At 39.0% G+C, this 20,556-nt stretch overlaps 5 protein-coding genes and 1 long non-coding RNA gene across 6 annotated transcripts; 2 read left to right on the plus strand and 4 right to left on the minus strand.

The window, feature by feature from the left end:
• Positions 1-1,828: 1,828 nt before the first annotated feature.
• LOC119648804 (EKC/KEOPS complex subunit TP53RK) lies at positions 1,829-2,625 on the plus strand. The gene has a single exon (XM_038050652.1). It carries the CDS (start codon positions 1,902-1,904, stop codon positions 2,583-2,585), a length of 684 nt encoding a protein of 227 aa, XP_037906580.1. The 5' UTR covers positions 1,829-1,901; the 3' UTR covers positions 2,586-2,625.
• Positions 2,595-3,721, minus strand: LOC119648803 (tropinone reductase-like 3). Its single transcript, XM_038050651.1, has 4 exons — positions 3,569-3,721; positions 3,103-3,508; positions 2,909-3,043; positions 2,595-2,848 (listed from the first exon to the last, which is right to left on the minus strand). Exons 1-4 carry the CDS (start codon positions 3,616-3,618, stop codon positions 2,684-2,686), a joined length of 756 nt encoding a protein of 251 aa, XP_037906579.1. The 5' UTR covers positions 3,619-3,721; the 3' UTR covers positions 2,595-2,683.
• A 1,137-nt stretch (positions 3,722-4,858) lies between these two features.
• On the minus strand, positions 4,859-6,399 carry LOC119648610 (putative nuclease HARBI1). Its single transcript, XM_038050380.1, has 5 exons — positions 6,237-6,399; positions 6,014-6,180; positions 5,683-5,953; positions 5,018-5,626; positions 4,859-4,870 (listed from the first exon to the last, which is right to left on the minus strand). The coding sequence occupies exons 1-5, from the start codon at positions 6,390-6,392 to the stop codon at positions 4,859-4,861; spliced, it is 1,215 nt and encodes a 404-aa protein (XP_037906308.1). The 5' UTR covers positions 6,393-6,399.
• Positions 6,400-7,074: 675 nt separating this feature from the next.
• Positions 7,075-8,383, minus strand: LOC119649855 (dehydrogenase/reductase SDR family member 4-like). Its single transcript, XM_038052211.1, has 4 exons — positions 8,102-8,383; positions 7,637-8,042; positions 7,449-7,583; positions 7,075-7,393 (listed from the first exon to the last, which is right to left on the minus strand). The coding sequence occupies exons 1-4, from the start codon at positions 8,251-8,253 to the stop codon at positions 7,223-7,225; spliced, it is 864 nt and encodes a 287-aa protein (XP_037908139.1). The 5' UTR covers positions 8,254-8,383; the 3' UTR covers positions 7,075-7,222.
• A 3,136-nt stretch (positions 8,384-11,519) lies between these two features.
• LOC119650048 (dehydrogenase/reductase SDR family member 4-like) lies at positions 11,520-13,017 on the minus strand. Its single transcript, XM_038052533.1, has 4 exons — positions 12,619-13,017; positions 12,154-12,559; positions 11,965-12,099; positions 11,520-11,909 (listed from the first exon to the last, which is right to left on the minus strand). Exons 1-4 carry the CDS (start codon positions 12,882-12,884, stop codon positions 11,739-11,741), a joined length of 978 nt encoding a protein of 325 aa, XP_037908461.1. The 5' UTR covers positions 12,885-13,017; the 3' UTR covers positions 11,520-11,738.
• Positions 12,749-13,894, plus strand: LOC119650049. The gene is made up of 4 exons (XR_005249230.1): positions 12,749-12,890; positions 12,948-13,114; positions 13,171-13,587; positions 13,679-13,894. It is a non-coding gene; the product is annotated as an uncharacterized LOC119650049 (long non-coding RNA).
• The last annotated feature ends 6,662 nt before the right edge of the window (positions 13,895-20,556 follow it).

The following is a 20,556-nucleotide window of genomic DNA, read 5'->3' on the forward strand; positions in this document are numbered from 1 at the left end:
TATGTTTAGTATGTTATGCTGGGAGAGCCGCAGCTCTAAACACTGGGGCTTTTTATTAGGTTGTTACGGATCTGAAAACATCTTCCAGAGATAGAGTGTGCGCAGGTTCTCCGTTGAAGAAATCCTTACTGAGGTATCTTCCACTGAGGTCTGAAAAAGCTGGGCAGTTACATATGCAACGAAGGACCATATTGGATACATATAACTGAGACCACCACCACGATTTCGTATATGTCCAAGTTTCTTTGACAAGGATTTTCGCCTGTTAGCAGCAATTCAAACTTCTTTATTCGATTGCATGAACCCTTCAAGTATATTTTTATCCTTCAGAGCGGAGTTGACAGTGGGTTGCTTGATGCCAATGCTTACTCGGCTCCTAGTGTTGTTTAGCCAGACCCTTGATAAGTCAAGTGCCCTTGTACCCACATCAGGAATGTTTCAGCAGCAGCTGGTGGTAATTCTATTCCAGCTGGCTTGATATGATGTTGCCTTTTAGTGCTGAAAATGCTGTCCGATTTTCAAAACAGATTCGAATGATACGACTGACCCTGTCATTCTTGTCGGAAACATTTTTATGATGCCCATAAAGTAGCAGATATAGTTGTCATTTTTCCAAGAGGCCTGCGCGCTAATTCCGAAGTCAGATTTTCCGGGAGCACCTCACAATTTTCGTGACCGTTTGTCGGCCATCCTTCCCTTTTTCGACAGACATCAGAGCCACCAGATATTTGCCAAGGGAATATCAACTTTGCAGATGACCGTATAATTGACTGCTTTTCCATGCACCACTGGTATCAAGCCTAAATATGTAGTTGGCTACTTTCCATTTCACCTTCAAAGCAAGTTGACGGAAGTAGATTTAACACGAATTTGAATGCCAAGGTCGGCATAGGACTCATCGCATTGCTAATACTTAGACAACCGAACCTGTGGCAGCAGCTTCCTGCTGTTACAAAATTCAGCTTCAGCCACCTGACGATGTATGCATACTTCAGTACCAGCCTACAGGGAAAATGAATGGATTCTTAATATCAACCTTAAAGACGCGATTACTTAATAAGGCTCCGCCTGCTTCCTGAAACACCTGGGTGCTATATGGCCATTCATTTCTTAAGTAGGCTGGGTTATTACCATAATACTCGAACTTGTATCAAATCCATTGTTTTCAGTTGACAATATCAGATTAAGCGTGTTCGAATGTTTGGGAGGATGTGACTAGGTTCGCAACATGACCTAGAAGATGAAATTGTTCACTGGTGATAATAACTTTATCTTAGCCGGGACTTAGGCAGCTGAACCACGGTGGTGATGAGTAAATAAATTGTTCTCGCCGTTTCTTAAAGCCAAATTAATATATATTTTTATCCTCTCAGCAATCAACGAACATTTCTTTCACTATTCAGTCGCAGATTGTGATCAAGAAGAAGAATTTCAAATGAATAGACCATCATCCAAAAGAAAATAATAATTGCTTGAAAAATGTCCTTATCTAATCCCAGTAATTATTGAAAATACTAACCCTCCTTACAGCAATCATTTGATGCGATCAGTGCAGAATTCAGAATGATAGCTCCAATTTTAATAGGTAGAAATATTACTGAAGAAATTTAAAACATAAATGAATAATGAATATATAAAAATAGAGACTTAATATAAGAATTGCTATTCTTTCTGAAATCCTACGTAAAACCCAACTACTTACTTCGGAAATCGCACATGCTTTAGCAACTCATAACGTACTTGGGCAAATCTACTGCAAGCGAGTTCCGTTAAGTGTTCTTGGTGGCAGGAATCATCCATGGTGAAAATAATCCCGCTCCGAGGTGAACTAAATAACGTCAAAATATCAGCTGTTCAATAAGTTTTGGTTATCGACGAGTAGATTTCAGTAAATAAACAAAATGCCGGAGGAGTTATTCAAGCAGGGTGCAGAGGCGAAACTCTATTTAGAAGACTATAATGGCCAACAATGCCTAGTCAAGGAAAGATTCCCAAAAAAGTACCGACATCCTACGCTTGACAACCAAATTACTAAAGAGCGAATGCGGGCAGAATCCAAGGCTGTGACAAGGTGCACTGCGGCAGGGGTCCGAGTTCCAAAAGTATTTCAAATGGATCTCAACACCAGGAAAATTCATATGGAATATTTCGAGAAAAGCATCACCGCCAAGGACTTCATCAATCAGCAAATTGTTGTTTTACCAGAAGCAAAGTGCAACGCAGCTCTGGATATACTTTGCTCCAGAATTGGAGAAGGAATTGGAAAGATGCACAAGAATCACATTATCCACGGGGATCTTACCACGTCGAATTTCCTGATTGACCCAAAAAAGGAGGATTTCAGCGACTATGAGCTGGTATTCATTGATTTCGGCTTGTCGCACTATAGCGAGAGTGTAGAGGACAAAGGTGTTGATTTATACGTTTTAGAGCGGGCCCTGCTTAGTACTCACAGTAATATCGATGATCTGTTCCCAAAAATATTGAAGAAGTATGAAGAGGAGTATAGTGAGGAGAGCAAAGAAGTCATTGCACGATTTGAGGAGGTTCGGGCAAGAGGGCGTAAAAGAACAATGATAGGATAAGAACTAATGTTCTTGAGCAGATTAAATATGAAAAGCTAAATAGTTTGTTTTTTTATTTATTTATTATCAAAAAGTGTATTGTCCTGGAAGCGATTGATTTATAATCGGCTTGCTAGTCCTCCACCGGCAACGATTGTTTCTCCAGTTATATAACTGGCGTCGTCAGACACGAGAAAAGCTACTACGCCAGCTAATTCGTCCGGTTTACCGAACCGACCCATTGCAATAGCTCGTAAGGCTTTTCCTCCTTTTTCTCTAATTAACTGTCAATAAATAAAACAGATCGATTATAAAAGGTTTAAGAGGGGGTAATCTATATTTACCGATGATGAAAATCTTGTTTCAATAATTCCCGGTGCAATGCAATTTACGCGAATACCTTCCTTCGACAATTGTTTACTAGCTGCTTTCGTTAGACCAAGTAGTGCTGTTTTGCTTACGGAATACGCCCCTAAATTCTGGAAGATATGTTCCAAGTATCATCAGCATACTTCCGTGAATTGTATTTCAAACTTACTTTGGGTGGATCATATCCAACTATTGATGAAACGATCACAACACTCCCACCAGCCCCTTGCTTTCTCATATAAGGCAGAGCCTCCTTAACAAGGAAGAATGAAGACTTGACATTCACTTCAAAAATCTTGTCCCAGGCGGACTCTTCGCAATCTAGGATAGGCTTTACTGCGGGATTTGTAGCGGCATTCGAAACGAGTATATCAAGCCTGCCAAACCTCTGAATAGTTTCGTCAAATAGTCGTTTCCTTTGGGATGCATTGGCTACATGACATTGGATCCCGAGAACATTGAAAGTGGACTCCCTCAACCTTTCAAGCGCACGATTCACATTGGCTGCGTCTCTACTACAAATAGTCACACAAGCCCCTTCTTCGGCCAGACGTTTCGCTATAGCGAAGCCAATCCTAGGTTATAAATAATGAATTTATTTCTTTCTTAGATGCAAAGTATTTATGTGTTGTTACCCATAACTAGAAGCGGTGACTATAGCTACTTTGCCAGTAAGTCTTTGCATAACGCAAACGTATGAGTAACTGTTATGCAAATATCAAATTGCATTCTGAGATTATATCTTAGTTTCTCGATTCGTGACTGGTTCTGCAGATAGTATGGTGTATATTGTTTATGCATCATTAGAAGTTGTTGGCTGTTGCAGGGTTGAATTAGAAAGGTTGAGTAAAGGTAGGTAAGAGAAGAATTATGAAAATGGGTGAAAGAAAGAAATGCATATTGATTATGAAGATTTGTTATTTTCGATGATGAATGAAAATTAGATATGATTTTCTTTTAAAGCAGTCTTCTTCCGTCAAATAGAATTTTCAGGACTGTTTCAAAAATATTTTTGAAAAATATCCATTGGTTTTCTTATATCCTCGAAAAGTCCTTACCATAGTCATTGTCGAAGTGCCATGGCGACTTTGTGGCACCTGAATGGTAATTTTATCTACGTGAAATCAAAAAAATTATAATTTTTATTAATAAGTGTTCCGTTGGCTATGTCTTCCCGAGTGGGATTTTTGAAATTTGGCAAAAATATACAAAGAAATGAAAAGACCAGGTAATACAGGTAATACAGTTTTATGGAAAAGTTGGTGTAGGCATTATATTTGTGCTTTTATTACAGTTGCGGAATGTAAGACCATTTATAGATCTTTTAAAGATTTAGCACGTTATAGGGGAAGGAAAAAACAGTGCCAAAAATCCGGCAGTGAGCTAATTCAAGATGAAAGTGAATCTCCCGAAACTTCGATTGGCAATGAAGAAGATTATGCAGAATTTTCAGTTTGTTTGGATTTTTTGCAGCCGAATTCGTCCAAAAGAAGGTAATGTAACATTTTAAAATTTGTGTGGACATTTCGTGATCAGATTTTTTACAGGACTTTTTCAACAAGCACAATAGCCACCGAGGAGGATGTTTCGAGCCCTGCATCAGATGGTTCGCAGTACAATTTCGTAAGTTAATAAAACAATGTTTTAGACGGTTCGACTAACTAAACCCGTTTTACTTTCAGAATGCGCAGTGTTCTTCATCATCGCAGACATTAAAACCTGCTACCGACTTGACGAAAGTTATTTCCGATATGATAGCAATCAAAAAATCAAAACTCGACGAGCCGAAATTAAAATATATGTCTATGCATGCCAACCTCGACCGACTATACTGCCAATTGCCCGCCGACGAAGTCGAAAAATTAAATCACGAGTTTTTTAATAAAACTTTTGAAAGGGTTATGGCCCATAAAAACAACGGAAGTTTATAGAATAAACTAGAATATGTGTTACATGATAAATAAATAAATTTGTGTTTGAAAAAATGTAATCTTTTATTGTACGATCAACTTTTTGATGTAATTCTCACAAAAAATTTACAAATTTTTATTCGTTTGATGTGTTATTTTTTTTTGCCAAGGAACTCTAGTAGTTTTCCCGATATCAGTTGGTCGTCCTTGTGTCGGATTTATTGTTGAACTAAATAGCGAGTTCGCTGGTATATTATTCCTCCACTCGCCCTCAATGAGATTACCGCTCGAATCAATATAGTCTGCATAACGTGTGGGACAATAAACCCTTGGATTTAGACTAGTGAGAAAATTATGAAGATAACAGCAAGCGGCAACAATCTTCTGTGCACGATCCGGTGAACAAAACATCGTTCTAGCGAGGCAGTACCATCTGGAGCAAAGAATTCCAAATGCATTTTCAACGCAGCGTCTGGCACGGCTTACCCGATAATTAAAAATTGTTTTATCTGGTTCTAACATTTGATTGCGTTTCGGAACGTATGGTTTTATTAACCGCTTTCCAAGTGGGAATGCATCATCTCCGACGAAAAAGAACGGCAATCGTTTATCATGTATTTTAGCGTCTGGTGGAAATGGAAGTGATTCGTTTACCATTGCTTTTCCCAATTTACTGCTCGAAAAAACACCTGCGTCTCCTTCGCTTCCATAAGCTCCGACATCAATGTACGAAAATTTATATTTGGCATCGGCGACAGCCAAAAGAACAATACTATGGTAACCCTACGAATAAAATTATAAATACAGTTTTTGATAATCTATAATTTATATCACTTTACCTTGTAATTGAAAAACATACTACCAGCTTTGGGAGGACATTTAATGGCAATATGTTTTCCATCAATTGATCCAACACAATTTGGAAAATTCCATTGGTAGTTGAAGTCATTTGCAGCATTAATCATGACGTTGGCATCATATGGTGGAATGTATTCATTTAATGCTGATATGAGGGCAATCGAAACCTCATCAATTATTTTACCAAAATGTTGCTTACTTATCCTATACACAGAAGCGATGTGCCTTTGCAGACTTCCGCAAGCGAAGTACCTTAAAATACAATAGTTGTTTTCGAATTATGTAAATAAGAAGAAACTTCATATATATTACTCTAACACTGCCGCCAACTTTTGATTCGGAGATATTCCATCTGTTGGCCGAGTCATTTTCTTGGGCTTCAAATAAGGTGTCACCATCGATAGGATCCGCTGAAAAGTTTTCACGTCCATGTGAAAATTTTCACAGAATCTTATGGGATCTTTAATTAAATCCTGAAACTATATTAGACAAATTAAAAAATACTAATTGAACGAATTTGCAGAATACAACTCACATCTCTTGCAAACCTGCCACTTTTTTGTCGCTTCTTCAAATAAATGCTTTTATTTTGCCTTTTCTTTTTTTGTTTTTTGATAGATTCGGCAAGCACTGCACTATATAACAAAATAGCATCTTCCAAATCAGAATCAGAGTCTGAATCGATAAACATTTTTTGTATTTTGTGTAACACTGCTATTTTCTTTAAAATTGAAAATCTCCACTGTCACTGTCACAAATCTCCACTGTCAATTTTCCACAGCGAAAAAATTTCGTGCGAAAATATTTTTTCGTGCGAAAAACTTAGTACTACGCTATACCACCGGATTACGTATACGAGGACATCCTAACGGCATTTGGGTTCAGAATTGGACCAAATCTTTCAGAGAGGATGGATTTTTACTATACATACAATCGGCCTGAGCATCAACATCGTCAGATGTATGTTTCAAGCATCACAAGTGAGGTACATTGAATATTCGCTATATCCAAAGTTACACAAAATTATCCAGGACTAAACAATGTTAGTAAACAGGAGATTCTTGGGAATGGTGAATTTCCATCAGAAAGTCACGTAGAGTGCTGCCACGATATAAATTTAATTATGTTTTTTTTTATCGCAACAATTCTAACATAAAACGTAGCCTTTATCAGAGTGAAATTATGCGGTGTTTCCAACGATTAATTAATTGAAATAATAAAACTTGTTGTTTCTTTTTCGTTGGTGTGGGTATATATTTATATTTAAACTTGTTTGCACTGATGAAGGGAACAAGTGGTTCCCGAAATATCGGTATTTGCAAGAATAAATACCCACACCAACGAAAAAGAAACAACAAGTTTTATTATTTCAAGTAGCCTTTATTTTTACACCATCGAAACTCTTGTAATTCAATATAACTTCTTGGAAGACACAGAATTCATTTTCAATCAGGTTTGATTATCACTTTTTAAGTAGTACTCCCCGCATTTGACTTGTTCATCACACATTTTTTTCCTCATTTACAACCGACTGGTCATGCCACCAGCAGCTACGATTGTCTCACCGGTGATGTAACTAGCATCGTTCGAAACTAAGAATGCCACCACTCCAGCCATTTCTTCCGGATTACCCAGGCGATTCATTGGAATAGTAGAAAGGGCAGCCTCGTTTGCATCTTTGCTTTCATGTAACTAAAGAAGGTTTCAAATAATAAATTCGAAAATACTAAATCATTCTCTTATTTACCGCAGCCGAAAATTTAGTTTGGATGATTCCTGGAGCTAGGCAGTTCACTCGTATGCCTTCCCTTGCAAGGTCTTTTGCAGCTGCCTTGGTCAGACCGAACAGAGTTGTCTTGCTCACGGAGTAGGCTCCTAGTAACTGTAAAAATCCATTACAGAAAAATGTAATTTTTCAGCAAAATGACAACTTACTGCAAATGGATCCAGACCGGCTATTGACGAGACAAATACAATACTTCCACCAGCTCCTTGTTTTCGGAGATGTGGAAGTGCTTCCTTTGCCAGCATGAAGGAAGATTTCACGTTCACATCGAAAATTTTATCCCACACAGCTTCTTCGCAGTCTAGAACCGGTCCGACAGCAGGATTTGTGGCTGCATTCGAGACAAGAATGTTTAGTTTCCCATATTTCTTAATAGTCTCCTCAAACAATTTTTTTCGGTCGCCCGCATCTCCAACATGGCACTTCAGTCCGAATACTTCCAGTTTATCCTTTTTCAGTTCTTCCACGGCTTTTTGGACATTCTTCTCCTTCCTGCTGCTAATCACAACCTTCGCCCCTTCTTGTGCGAGGCGCCTCGCAATAGCAAAGCCAATCCTTTAAAATAACACAATAACATTAGTTAAATACAATTTATTTACAAGTTACTGCCTTACCCATCTGTGGAGGCTGTGACTATTGCAACTTTGTCGCTTAACCGTTTCATGGCCGATGCACTAGTTGAACAACAATTGCGTGATACTGCTGAGGAGAAATAACCTTCTGGCACTTTGACCCCGAAACCAACTTTACGAACCAAGTTGAACATTGCTCTTTCCAGCAGAAACTTATGCAGATAAGGAAATTAGAACTTATTCGCGGTCTAGTGCAGTGTGCGGTCGAAGATATTTTCAGAAGATATAAGTAGCTGTCAAATGTCTACCTTTGGACTGTGTGATTGCTTTTAAACATAGCGCGGGAAAAATGATTGTTCAGTGCCATCAACGGACAATCTCTTTACAACTATGTTTTGATTAATTTTAGTTAATCTTATCTAGCCTTACGGCATGCCTGACTAGTATAGTTAAAAGCAGCTGTTTATATTTATCTATTTGATCATATAGAGTGTATGCTCTATCTATCTATCTACGTCTCGGTTTAATGACCAGCACACATAGGGGGTCATTTTTAGGACGAAAATTCTTTCCCTTATATAGTTACTCAACTGGTAAAAACCATTGTTTTTAGAGTAATTGGGTACTGTCATCACAACGCACCTCGTCGACGTGATGGTTTTATTATAGGTGTATACTGGAGACGCGAGTGACATTTGGGTAACCTGCCCCTTTAGCACAGCATTTTCACGATTTCTTTTATCTCAAAGCTTCGGCAAACGCCATTTACAAAAATCCATTTCTAATATCTATTCTCTAGAATTCAAGTTTACAAATAACTTCCAAATGATACTCAAGCCTTTTTCAAATTTTAGCCGATCTAATCCCTAAATCGCTTTAAACCAGATGATTTACTTCCCAAATTTTAATGCTGAGATTATTGAGATCGTCTTTCTGCATCGTATGTCATAAGAAAAGTAACCAAGGGACCATAACAATGTCATACTTGCCAAATTTCCTGGTACCGCATTTTAATAATAATGAAAAGTTTTACGCTCCTGTTTATCGGAGTAACACTCTACTACTAAATTCGACGGTTACCAGATTATGTAAAAGGAAAAAAAAATGTTCTACAAAATTATTTGGATCTTCCTTTCACTTTGTGGTTTGAAAAATAGCTAAAATTGAACTTGCAAAATCGGAAAGTCATTGAACCTCGAGTTTCAAAGCAATAATTAAGTCAAATCACTATGAAACTATGAAGGAGCTTTACCTTTACATTCCAACTCTAGTAAAAAACACTCCACCTAAGGAAAGTATAAGGCCATCAAAAAATTATTGATGTAAGAATCAGAGTATGCTACATTGCCAGGCCAAGAACGTCAACCAGGCAAAGTAATAATGAAATAATAATCGTTGGCCTAATCCATCAGGGCGTTATAGCACTTCATTCAATATAGCAACTTAATGAATACTACAAAACCACCGCAGGAACTATTTTGAGAATGATGGGGTCCTAAGTCCGCATCAACTTAATGCTGTACCGGACCAAATGGGGAGCAACTTACTCCCTCTTTCCTAGTCCTCGGACATCTCGCTTAGGGCTTGCACCCAAACTTCACAGAAATGTCAATCGATGATGAGTTTGGGTGCAAGCCCTAAGCGAGGGGTCCGTGGACCAGGAAAGAGGGAGTAAGTTGCTCCCCATTTGGTCCCGTCCAGCATTAAGTTGATGCGAACTTAGGACCCCATCATTCTCAAAATATTTTCAGCTTTGGCCAGCTCTGGTCAATAAGGCGGATTTGCGCTCAATATAATTCGTAGTCATGTCGTGTTCTACGAATTATATAAACGAGCATTTAACATCTGCGAGCCGCTACAGTCACACTGCTCCCACGGCAGAGGTGAGGCAGCGTCTGACGATTTGCCTCTGCCCTGATAAGAAACCGTAAAGCCGTCATCGCTTGACATTTCACCACAGGAACGCAAATGTTATGGCAGGTCTAGAGGAACTAATGGAACAGCGTGGGATAATGCCCACTTTCTGGATTAGATATGTTGATGATTTACTTGCCATCGTGGACAAAGCGCTGTTGAATGGATTGCTAGAAAAAATCAATAAACTCCATGAAAATATTATATTCAGGATGGAGACTGAACAAATGGGAGAAATACCATTCCTGGACAACAAAATAATTAGAAACGGGGAAGACTTCGAGTTCGATATATTCAGGAAGCCTACAACCTTCCAACGAGTCATTCAGCAGCTCTTTCCATTCATACCAGCATAAATTCGCGGTCTTCCACAGCATGGTACATAGAATGCTAAACATCCCACTAACTAAATCGAGATATATCATATATCATTATAGACGCTATGATAAGGAAGAAATAGGCTATCAATAACAGGAAACATTTGAAGTCGTTGCCAAGCAGATAAGACAACAGTGAGATCGAGTATTACATACACCTCGTTGTGGCCTAGGATTTAAAGTAGGGGCTGTCTCAACAAACACGTAAAGGATCCGAAATCCAAGGAGGAAAAGAGCGGGATCTATAAAATCATATGCCCGTAATGTATCAGTATATATATAGGGCAGACACATAACACAATTCGAAGAACATACCAAAGAAGCGGAACTAGCGACAAAGAGTTCACTACGGCATGTTAAGTTTGCAGTCGCAAAACACATAGTAGACAGCGGCCATAACATTTCATGGGGCAACGTGGATATTATACAAAAAATGCATCAAGTCCACAAACTAGATGCCGTAGAAAGTCTGGAAATATTTAAACAGAGTAACGTCAGGTTGTTGAACACCGATATGGGCAATTGTTCATCTACCTTATTCCAGGTAATTAGGGTAAGTAATTAAGGAGGTATCACAATTTCAGAAAACTTAATTAAATATTAGTTATCACGTTAATTTGTCTAACAGGTTGGGGTATATAAGGCTATAGACTTAAGTGATATAAATTGTTTTAAAACCAGGACTGACGAAGGACAGGTCCAAAACACGTGTCTGCTATCTTTAAATAAATAAAATCTATAGTTAAACTGGAAACTTTTTCTTTTAATAGTTTTACGTGATAAGAGATTTAGAGACCGATTATCTAACACGTCACCAACTCGGAATGGCATTGAGAATCAGGACCTCTTGGCGGAAACCTCCTAAAGCAGTATTCATACTTAACAGTATGTAGCGTATACAGTACGAAGCGTAGCAAACAGAGTACAGGTAAAATTATTCATATTTATTAGCACCTAGCATCTACGGCACGTAACCTAACAGATACAGCAAAGGGAAAACTGTTCGTATAGAGCACAAAAAGGAATAACCCTGGACCGATTTACTTTAATTGTCCATTTATAATATGAAAACTAAACTTTATTATGCAACCTATACTTCCCATTTCGTGACAGTAGTAAGACATTCAACTGAACCGAACGAATTAAACCTATATTATTTCGCCATGCCGCTCTGATTACCTAAAAATTAACTTTGATACCAATAATTTCTTTTTAATAGTCTTTATCCATTGTAAACAATTTGAACATAAAACGTAACCTTCAGTTTTATACCATTCAAACTCTTGTAATTCAATATAACTTCTCGGAAGACAGAATTAATTTTGAGGCAGATTTAATTAGCACCTTTTATATAGTACTCCCTGCCTGCACTTAATTTGACTCCTTATTTACAACCGACTGGTCGCTCCACCGGCAGCAACGATTGTCTCACCGGTAATATAACTAGCATCATTCGAAACTAAGAATGCCACTACTCCAGCCATTTCTTCCGAACTACCCAGACGATTCATTGGAATAGTGGAAAGGGCAGCTTCGTTTGCAGTTTTGCTTTCGTGTAACTAAGGAGGGTTTAAACCAATTATTCCGAAAATACTACATCATTCTCTTATTTACCGTAGAAGAAAATTTAGTTTGGATGATTCCTGGAGCTAAGCAGTTTACACGAATGCCTTCCCTTGCGAGGTCTTGTGCAGCTGCCTTGGTCAAACCGAACAGAGCTGTCTTGCTTACGGAATAGGCTCCTAATAACTGCAAAAATCACTTAGAGAGAAAATCACACTGTACTGTCGAATAACAATTTACTGGAGATGGATTCAGTCCGGCAATCGACGACACAAATACAATACTGCCACCTGCTCCTTGATTCCGGATATAAGGAAGTGCTTCCTTTGCAAGCATGAAAGAAGACTTCACATTCACATCGAAAATTTTATCCCATACACCTTCCTCACAGTCCAGGACCGGTCCAACAGCAGGGTTTGTGGCTGCATTCGAGATAAGAATGTTCAGTTTCCCATATTTCTTTATAGTTTCTTCAAATAATCTTTTCCGGTCGGCAGCATTCCCAACATGGCACTTTAGTCCGAATACTTCCAATTTATCCTTTTTCAATTCTTGCACGGCTTTTTGGACATTCATCTCCTTCCTCCTGCTAATCACGACCTTCGCCCCTTCTTGTGCGAGCCGCTTCGCAATTGCAAAGCCAATGCTTAAAAATAATACAATAGCGTTAGTAAAGTACGATTTATTTACAAATTACTGTCCTACCCATCTGTGGATGCTGTAACTATTGCAACTTTATCGTTTAAACGTTTCATGGCTGGTGCGGTAGATGAACAACAATTGCCTGATAGGCTTGGGAAGAAATAACCTTCTGCCACTTTGATAAGACATTGAGAACTTACTCGCGATCTAAGCAGTGTAATGCATGACCGGAGATAATTTGATAATATACAAGTAGCTGTCAAATGAATACCTTTGGACTTTGCAGTTGCTATTAAATGTTCCGCGGAAAAAGCGATTGTTAGTGTCATCAACTGGTAATCTTTTTTTGGATTATGTTTTCACTAATCTTATCTATTTTTCTTATAACACAGTTGGCCAGCATAGCTGAAAAAATAATATTTATCTTTTGAAACGTGGTTCAACGAAACAAGCCGGAAACCGGAGGCTTAGCACTTCAGGTGTGAAAGATTTTGAGGATTTTTTTGTGCAAGAATATTTGGGTTGCATTTGTACACAGCTCTTAATGTATATACATTAAGTATGTCCGATATTATTGATTATAATTGATTGTTATATTGACTTTTTATGTTTTAGGGCGCAGCAATTTGACTCGAAGGCGACAATTTTGATCTACTATAATTTTGTCAATAATAGCAGAATTTCCACTAAACTTTCCAGTGCGTTGCTACATATTATTGCCTGCATTGTAGTAAAATTTTATGATTCTAGGAATTTACAATAAATTTTGAAGTGTGAACGATATATACGTAAAGAACCGTGTTTTATTTTTTTTTTCAGAAACCCTCCAATTAAAAAAGTGCTACCCAGGTGTACAGTTGTTGGATGGTGTCCATATTTTGCCTATTAATGTAAGTCCTGTCATCGGCTCTTACAGCGTTGCAAACTCGTACTGTGGAACACCTGAGTCTAGCCATTAAAGTCTTACCCAACACCTCCTCGTCGCGACATTTGGACAGTATACTCATGTAGTCCACATAGTTGTTAGCGCAGGTAGATACTAGTATCCGTCTCCTATTTCCCTTTCCGTCTCCATAAAATTTCAAAGAATGCAAGTTGAATCTCCAATGTAGTCTTCTTGCAGTAACTCCATTGGCAAAACTCAAATAGATTAAAGCACTAAAACTGCCAACTCCCGTGGAAGGTCGCTGTATGTTCGAGCAGAGAACGACTAGCCGATATCCTGTTTACATACAGATACTCCTGGCCTAGAAGACATGATAGTATTATAAGTGTCAGAACAAAATAATGATGTGAATATTGAAAAGTAATGTACAATATTGTGGCAAAAGTAGTTCTAGGAAAAGGTGAAGAAACACCAGTTTTGGAAATACAGAGTTTATCGAAGAAAACAGTCAGTTGATTAATAGTGGAGTTAAGCGTTGCTGCTCCATTTGGATTTGGACAAGAGTTGAACTTATTAGTGACTCCGACTATATGATCCCTTTGTACCAAGTGGAGTTAAGCATTGCTGCTCCCTATTCTCAAGTTAAGGATGCCACCAATTGAATTACAAGCTGCTTGAATGCGAAGGTTTATCAGTTGTGCTAACAGAATACGGATATAAGATATTTTCTGGTTTCCACTTACGAGGCTAACCTCATTCACGAAGAACATTAGCCCATAGTAATAAAAATTCACCTCAAGAAAATCATTTAATATTTCTAATGGACTGCGACAGATTTTGAGTGTCATCTTAAGTCATCGAATACAAGATTTTATATGGTTACCAGGCATTCTCGATTAAAGTTTTTTCCTTCACTAGGCGTAATAAGATGGGTTGTTGTTTAGGATATGATTATTACGATCGAGAATTTAATAATATGTAGGTTTTAGGTTATTTTTTTTAACAGTACATACCTCAGGCTTTTATTAAAAGAAAAAAAATTATTCGAGTGAAGAAAAATAATAGTAATTAGTGAAATAAAAAATTGGGCCGAAGTTGACACAGATCTGGGTACTAAAATGTAGAGGCCGCCTATTTAGCTTAATGGAACATATCTCAAACTTCCATTCAAAAAGACCGATGTTTCCGAGTAAACGCAATTCATCATCATCAACGGCGCAACAACCGGTATCCGGTCTAGGCCTGCCTTAATAAGGAACTTCAGACATCCCGGTTTTGCGCCGAGGTCCACCAATTCGATATCCCTAAAAGCTGTCTGGCGTCCTGACCCACGCCATCGCCCCATCTTAGGCAGGATCTGCCTCGTCTTCTTTTTCTACCATAGATATTGCCCTTATAGACTTTGCGGGCTGGATCATCCTCATCCATACGGATAAAGTAACCCGCCCACCGTAACCCATTGAGCCGGATTTTATCCACAACGGGACGGTCATGGTATCGTCCATAGATTTCGTCGTTATGTAGGCTACGGAATCGTCCATCCTCATGTAGGGGGTCAAAAATTCTTCGGAGGATTCTTCTCTCGAACGCGGCCAAGAGTTCGCAATTCTTCTTGCTAAGAACCCAAGTCTCCGATGAATACATGAGGACTGGCAAGATCATAGTCTTGTACAGTAAGAGCTTTGACCCTATGGTGAGACGTTTCGAGCGGAACAGTTTTGTAACCTGAAATAGGCTCTGTTGGCTGACAACAACCGTGGCGCGGATTTCCTCATCGTAGCTGTTATCGATTGTGATTTTCGACTCCAGATAGGAGAAATTATCAACGGTCTCAAAGTTGTATTCTCCTATACTCATTCTTCCTGTTTGACCAGTGCGGTTTGATGTTGTTAGTTGGTTGGTTTTCGATGCTGACGTTGCCACTATATACTTTGTCTTACCTTCATTGATATGCAGCCCAAGATCTCGCACCAATCAACGCCTGCTCGATCTGGATGAAGGCACTTTGTACGTCTCGGGTGGTTCTTCCCATAATGTCGATATCGTGAGCGTAGGTCAGTAGTTGGGTGAACTTAAAGAGGATCGTACCTTTTGCATTTACCTCAGCATCACGGATCACTTTCTTGAGGGCCAGGTTAGAGAGGACGCATGACGCATTCCCTTGTCGTAGACCGTTGTTGATGTCGAATGGTCTTGAGAGTGATCCTGCTGCTTTTATCTGGCCTCGCACATTGTCAGGGTCAACCTAGTCAGTCTTATCAATTTCGTCGGGATACCGACAATTACAGATACCACAATTACAGATATATTTAATAAAGCAGAATAAACAATGGAAAGGTAATTGATCGAAAGTATTACAGGGTTGCGAGCGGATTTAGTTTCGCAGTCATGTAAAATCTTGGTCTATACTTCGGATCCTATAATTGGACATGAGGCTAATTTATACGTTTGATGACTCAAGATATCATTCAAAACCATAAGCGAAAGTAACGTTATATGTATATAAACGGTGCGAACAAATCTAGCCTAAATAAATGGCCCTCGATTATATCTCTAGTAATATTACTCATTCACAAAGTCTCGTTCATATATATTATCCATAAGATCTGCATACAGCCGGTTCTAGGACTATTTGTAAAGAATCATTCCGGAAGAGTGCCAAAAAAAAATGTAAATACATTACATAGATTAAATGAAAGTGTTCAGTTTATTGATCAATTTCGTGAATTACTTCCAATGTGTACTATATCTAAATGATCAGGGTAATGACCTTGGCAATATATATGAAAATCAATAAACTCGAAAGGCAGGTGAATAGTTAGCAAGATTTCTTTCCTCTTTCTACTTCCCAACAATCTGCTTTGAAAAGAAAAGTCCGAGTCGTATGCGCACAGGTACACCCCATACGTTAAATAGCATTATCTAGTGAAAACAGTATATATATTTATCTATTTCTTATTGGTTTGATTTATTGTTGTTTTGCACACTAAACCAGCATCGCTTCTATAGGGTGCGGTAAAAGTTAGACGACTTTGCAATGAATTTGTTTTACAGATAATTTTATGAAACAAAAATATACGAACATATAATGATATAATAACGGCATGAAATTTTAGGTAAAAGAAATCATCTCGGGAATACTTCACTCTATCACTCCGAAAGGAAGTTAATGGCGAAGGTTTTGATTGCCATGACTTTATTTTTCCAGAGCAGCCCAGCTTTCAAAATAAGATCAGACGCAACTCAAATTCCAGTAGCAACCTAAATTTCTCTGCTAATGCGGATGTTTTTGCTTGGAATATGCCAAAGTATTTCTAAACCTCGCCTGAATCCATACCGCTAATATATAAGTAATTTCTTTATTGTCAGTATCCCTAACTTAGCTTTCGTGCAAAAGATGCGATAAGGGATTCAATGGTAAACAAGAGCACAGCAGGCTTAGAGAGCAACCTTGACAGATTCCACATCTTATTGGTATCTCTCCAGATGAGCTGCAAATCTTCATGAATATTCCAAGGAGAAGTACTAAATTTGATTGATTTGAGTCAGGGGCCACTTTTGTGAAGATGTCTCATTTTTGGTGAACAGCCTACTTTACAGCACTGTTCCCATTATATTTCTCTGGGGCCTTTTGGGCATTTTTTATGCTTTAGCTATTCATGTTTTGAGATTTTTGCACAGAAAACTGAAGCAATAATTGGTAAACAGGGTGGTGGAAGCATACTGATCCCTTGAGATAAAGTCCCCCTTTGATAAAAAGTGATGCAACTAAGTTTGGATTATCAATTAATAATAATAATCGTTGGCGCAACAATCCATATTGGATCAGGGCCTTGAAGTGTGTTAGAGCACTTCATTCAAGACCGTAACGATACACTACAGAACACTGTAGGAGGCAATGTAGTCAGCATTGCGTTCGCCCGAGATTATTACCCTGATTTGACTAAGGTACTCATTCACAGCTGAGTCGACTGGTATCCGACGTCAAATCACGATACAAATCCCACTGCCATCAGTGAGATTTGAACCGTGACCTTCCGTACGATAGCTTTGTGCTCTAACCACTCAGCTATCCGGACACCGGATTATCAATTATTTGAATAAAATGATTTGTCAATACCGTGCCAGTGCTTTAAAATTACTTTAGCCAGAACTTGATTCTATTTCAACTTCTATGTCTTGCATGAGATTGACATTAAAGTCAAGAGCCACTTCAATGTCGATCTCGGTTATATCGGACGTAGTCATTTCAGTGAAGGCCTCACATGAACGCATAAATGCCGGGGTCATACTGCTTCTATAATAAATTGTATAATAGTTGCCTGATCCAGATTGAGATTCTTTCCCGCCCGGGTTGGTGACATTCTTATAAAATCCTCTTTAGTTTCGAGGGAAAAGGTGGTCTCTATTCTTTCCTGGAAACGATTAGAATATTGTATGTTGCAAACTTCTGCTTTAGCACCTTAAGGATTCAAGTGGCTGGTATATCATTAGAAAGATGGTAGTTTCCAATGTAGTTCGCAAAATCACCGATCAATGTCAGATCAATCAGATCAATTCGCGATCAGCAGTAGATTCAGGAGTTGTCTCTAGGATGTGCGCAACAAGAAAGACGCTGACATCGGAATCGAAAAGAAACACCATTTGATGGTCGCCTGCATTCGCTTGCGTATTGTGTCCGCCACTTCCCGTAGGGTTGGAGAGCTGCAACCCCCAAAGTTTAACATCGACCACTTGTATGACCCTGCTGTCGCTCGGGAGAGCTATCTTACTGATCGAATGGGAGATATACTGAGTAACCCGCCTGAGAATATCGACGAGCATTGGGTCATCAAAAGTGCTCTTTTCTCGGGTGCTATGCAGGTCGTCGGCCGCGATCCGAAGGCGCATCATAAGATCTGGGTAACTGCGGAATCGTGGAAACGGATCGATGGACGGAAAGGGTTGAAAGATTTACTGACCGTTGCGACTGATGGTGGGAGTGACGCTTGCATGATGGTTCTGTGACGGACGTCAGCGGTTAACTTTCCATCCACGGAGTTTAGATCTTCGCTGTACTTACTTTTCATAGATTTCAAGAAAGCAAACGTACGCACTGTAATCGGAAGACGTAAATGGCGGTGGATAGGTTTCATTTTAAGTAGGGACGACAATTGCATTACTGGTCACGCCATGTAGTGGAATCCACTCTCCCAAGATGCCCGACGAGTGGGCCGCTCCAAGGCATTTGGCACAGAACAGTAAAGGAGGAGTGCGCATTAAAGGTAACTGCGAGCGATGGCGCGTAGGTGTGGTTGACGCACTATACACCAGCATGGGGTGAATGGCAACCACATATAAGTATATATATCACTCGGTGTTGGTTGACAACGCCCTATTTTTCAACATAACTTAGTTTCGGGAAACGGCTTATAACCGCTTCATGAAATCGATGCGTGTACCCTGTAGAATTCAATTCTAAATCTATGCCGCGATAAAACCATCGCGCATCATACCATTTAATATTTCAATCTAACCGTCTAGTTCCATTGACTGCATCCTCTAATTTCTTGATGGTATTTCACCGCCACGTGTCGACTACGTTTTCCCTCCATTTCCTCGGTCTTCTGACTGAGTTTTTTCCATCTATTTTCCCAACAGGATATTCAGGGAGCTTTGCAGGGCGACTTTAGTTCACTATCGATTCCATACAACTCATTTTTGTATCTGATGCGTCTCTCTTCTCGTACGCCAACCGCATCTAATATTCTGGATAGAACCTTTCCTTCAATTGCATTCAGAATTTTTACTGACGGTCTGTGGCAGCGATAGCATTGATGTGAGGATCATTTTGTAGATGTGCAGCTTCGCCTTCCTGTGTATGAATTTTAACTTTAGAAAGGGGAAGAACCGATTAATATGTTTTATTTTCCACCTGGATGCTTGTCTGTGTTCCATTCGCACCCTTTACTTTCTAAATTGATATGTAAAATTTCCAAAATTCGTCAATAGTAATATTCTTCCCAGATCCTTTTCTTGGTGTGCATTTATCCTTCTTTATTATTGAAGGCACTTGGCGCAGAGCAGTAGAGATGGAGTGCAGGGATATCTGGAAATCGTGGGGAGGAGCATATGGTGGTTTGCATATTCTGACCCCACACTAGCCGAATCAATTTCGCTGGTATATCAAATTGTAGGAATATTGTATACAATAAGCTTGTTTGAATATTTGGTAGACGTCAACATTATTATCCCAGCTTTTCCCTGAAACTTTCTTGACCGTAAATTCTTGATTTATTGTAGATTGCGCAGCTCTAAAACCACCTTTTTAAAATCCATCTCATTTCAAAAATGAATTGTGAATACTGAGATCCCTCTGTTATTTTTGTATACGATCTGGTTGTCTTCTTCTGTGGATAGGCTAAATGATGTTTTTCCCCAGTTTCCGGAAGTTTTTCTTCGTTCCATATTTGTTGGATCAGCGCAGGGTTGTACTTTGCCACTCAGCTATTCCCACTTTCCAGGAGTTCTGGTGGTATACCGTCATGTCCAATGCTTTGTTAGATTTCATCTACCCTTTCTATGGACGAAGAATCAAATGTAGTGGAGTGTTTTGTAGTTTTAAATATACGAATATGACTTTGTTAGATGGTTTTCAGTAAATAATGAGTTCACTATCGATTCCATACAACTCATTTTTGTATCTGATGCGTCTCTCTTCTCGTACGCCAACCGCATCTAATATTCTGGATAGAACCTTTCCTTCAATTGCATTCAGAATTTTTACTGACGGTCTGTGGCAGCGATAGCATTGATGTGAGGATCATTTTGTAGATGTGCAGCTTCGCCTTCCTGTGTATGAATTTTAACTTTAGAAAGGGGAAGAACCGATTAATATGTTTTATTTTCCACCTGGATGCTTGTCTGTGTTCCATTCGCACCCTTTACTTTCTAAATTGATATGTAAAATTTCCAAAATTCGTCAATAGTAATATTCTTCCCAGATCCTTTTCTTGGTGTGCATTTATCCTTCTTTATTATTGAAGGCACTTGGCGCAGAGCAGTAGAGATGGAGTGCAGGGATATCTGGAAATCGTGGGGAGGAGCAGAAGTGTATTTCAGATAACGGAGAACAA

Source organism: Hermetia illucens, chromosome 2, assembly GCF_905115235.1.
Source record: "Hermetia illucens chromosome 2, iHerIll2.2.curated.20191125, whole genome shotgun sequence".
In the NCBI taxonomy this organism is placed as follows: Eukaryota; Metazoa; Arthropoda; class Insecta; order Diptera; family Stratiomyidae; genus Hermetia; species Hermetia illucens.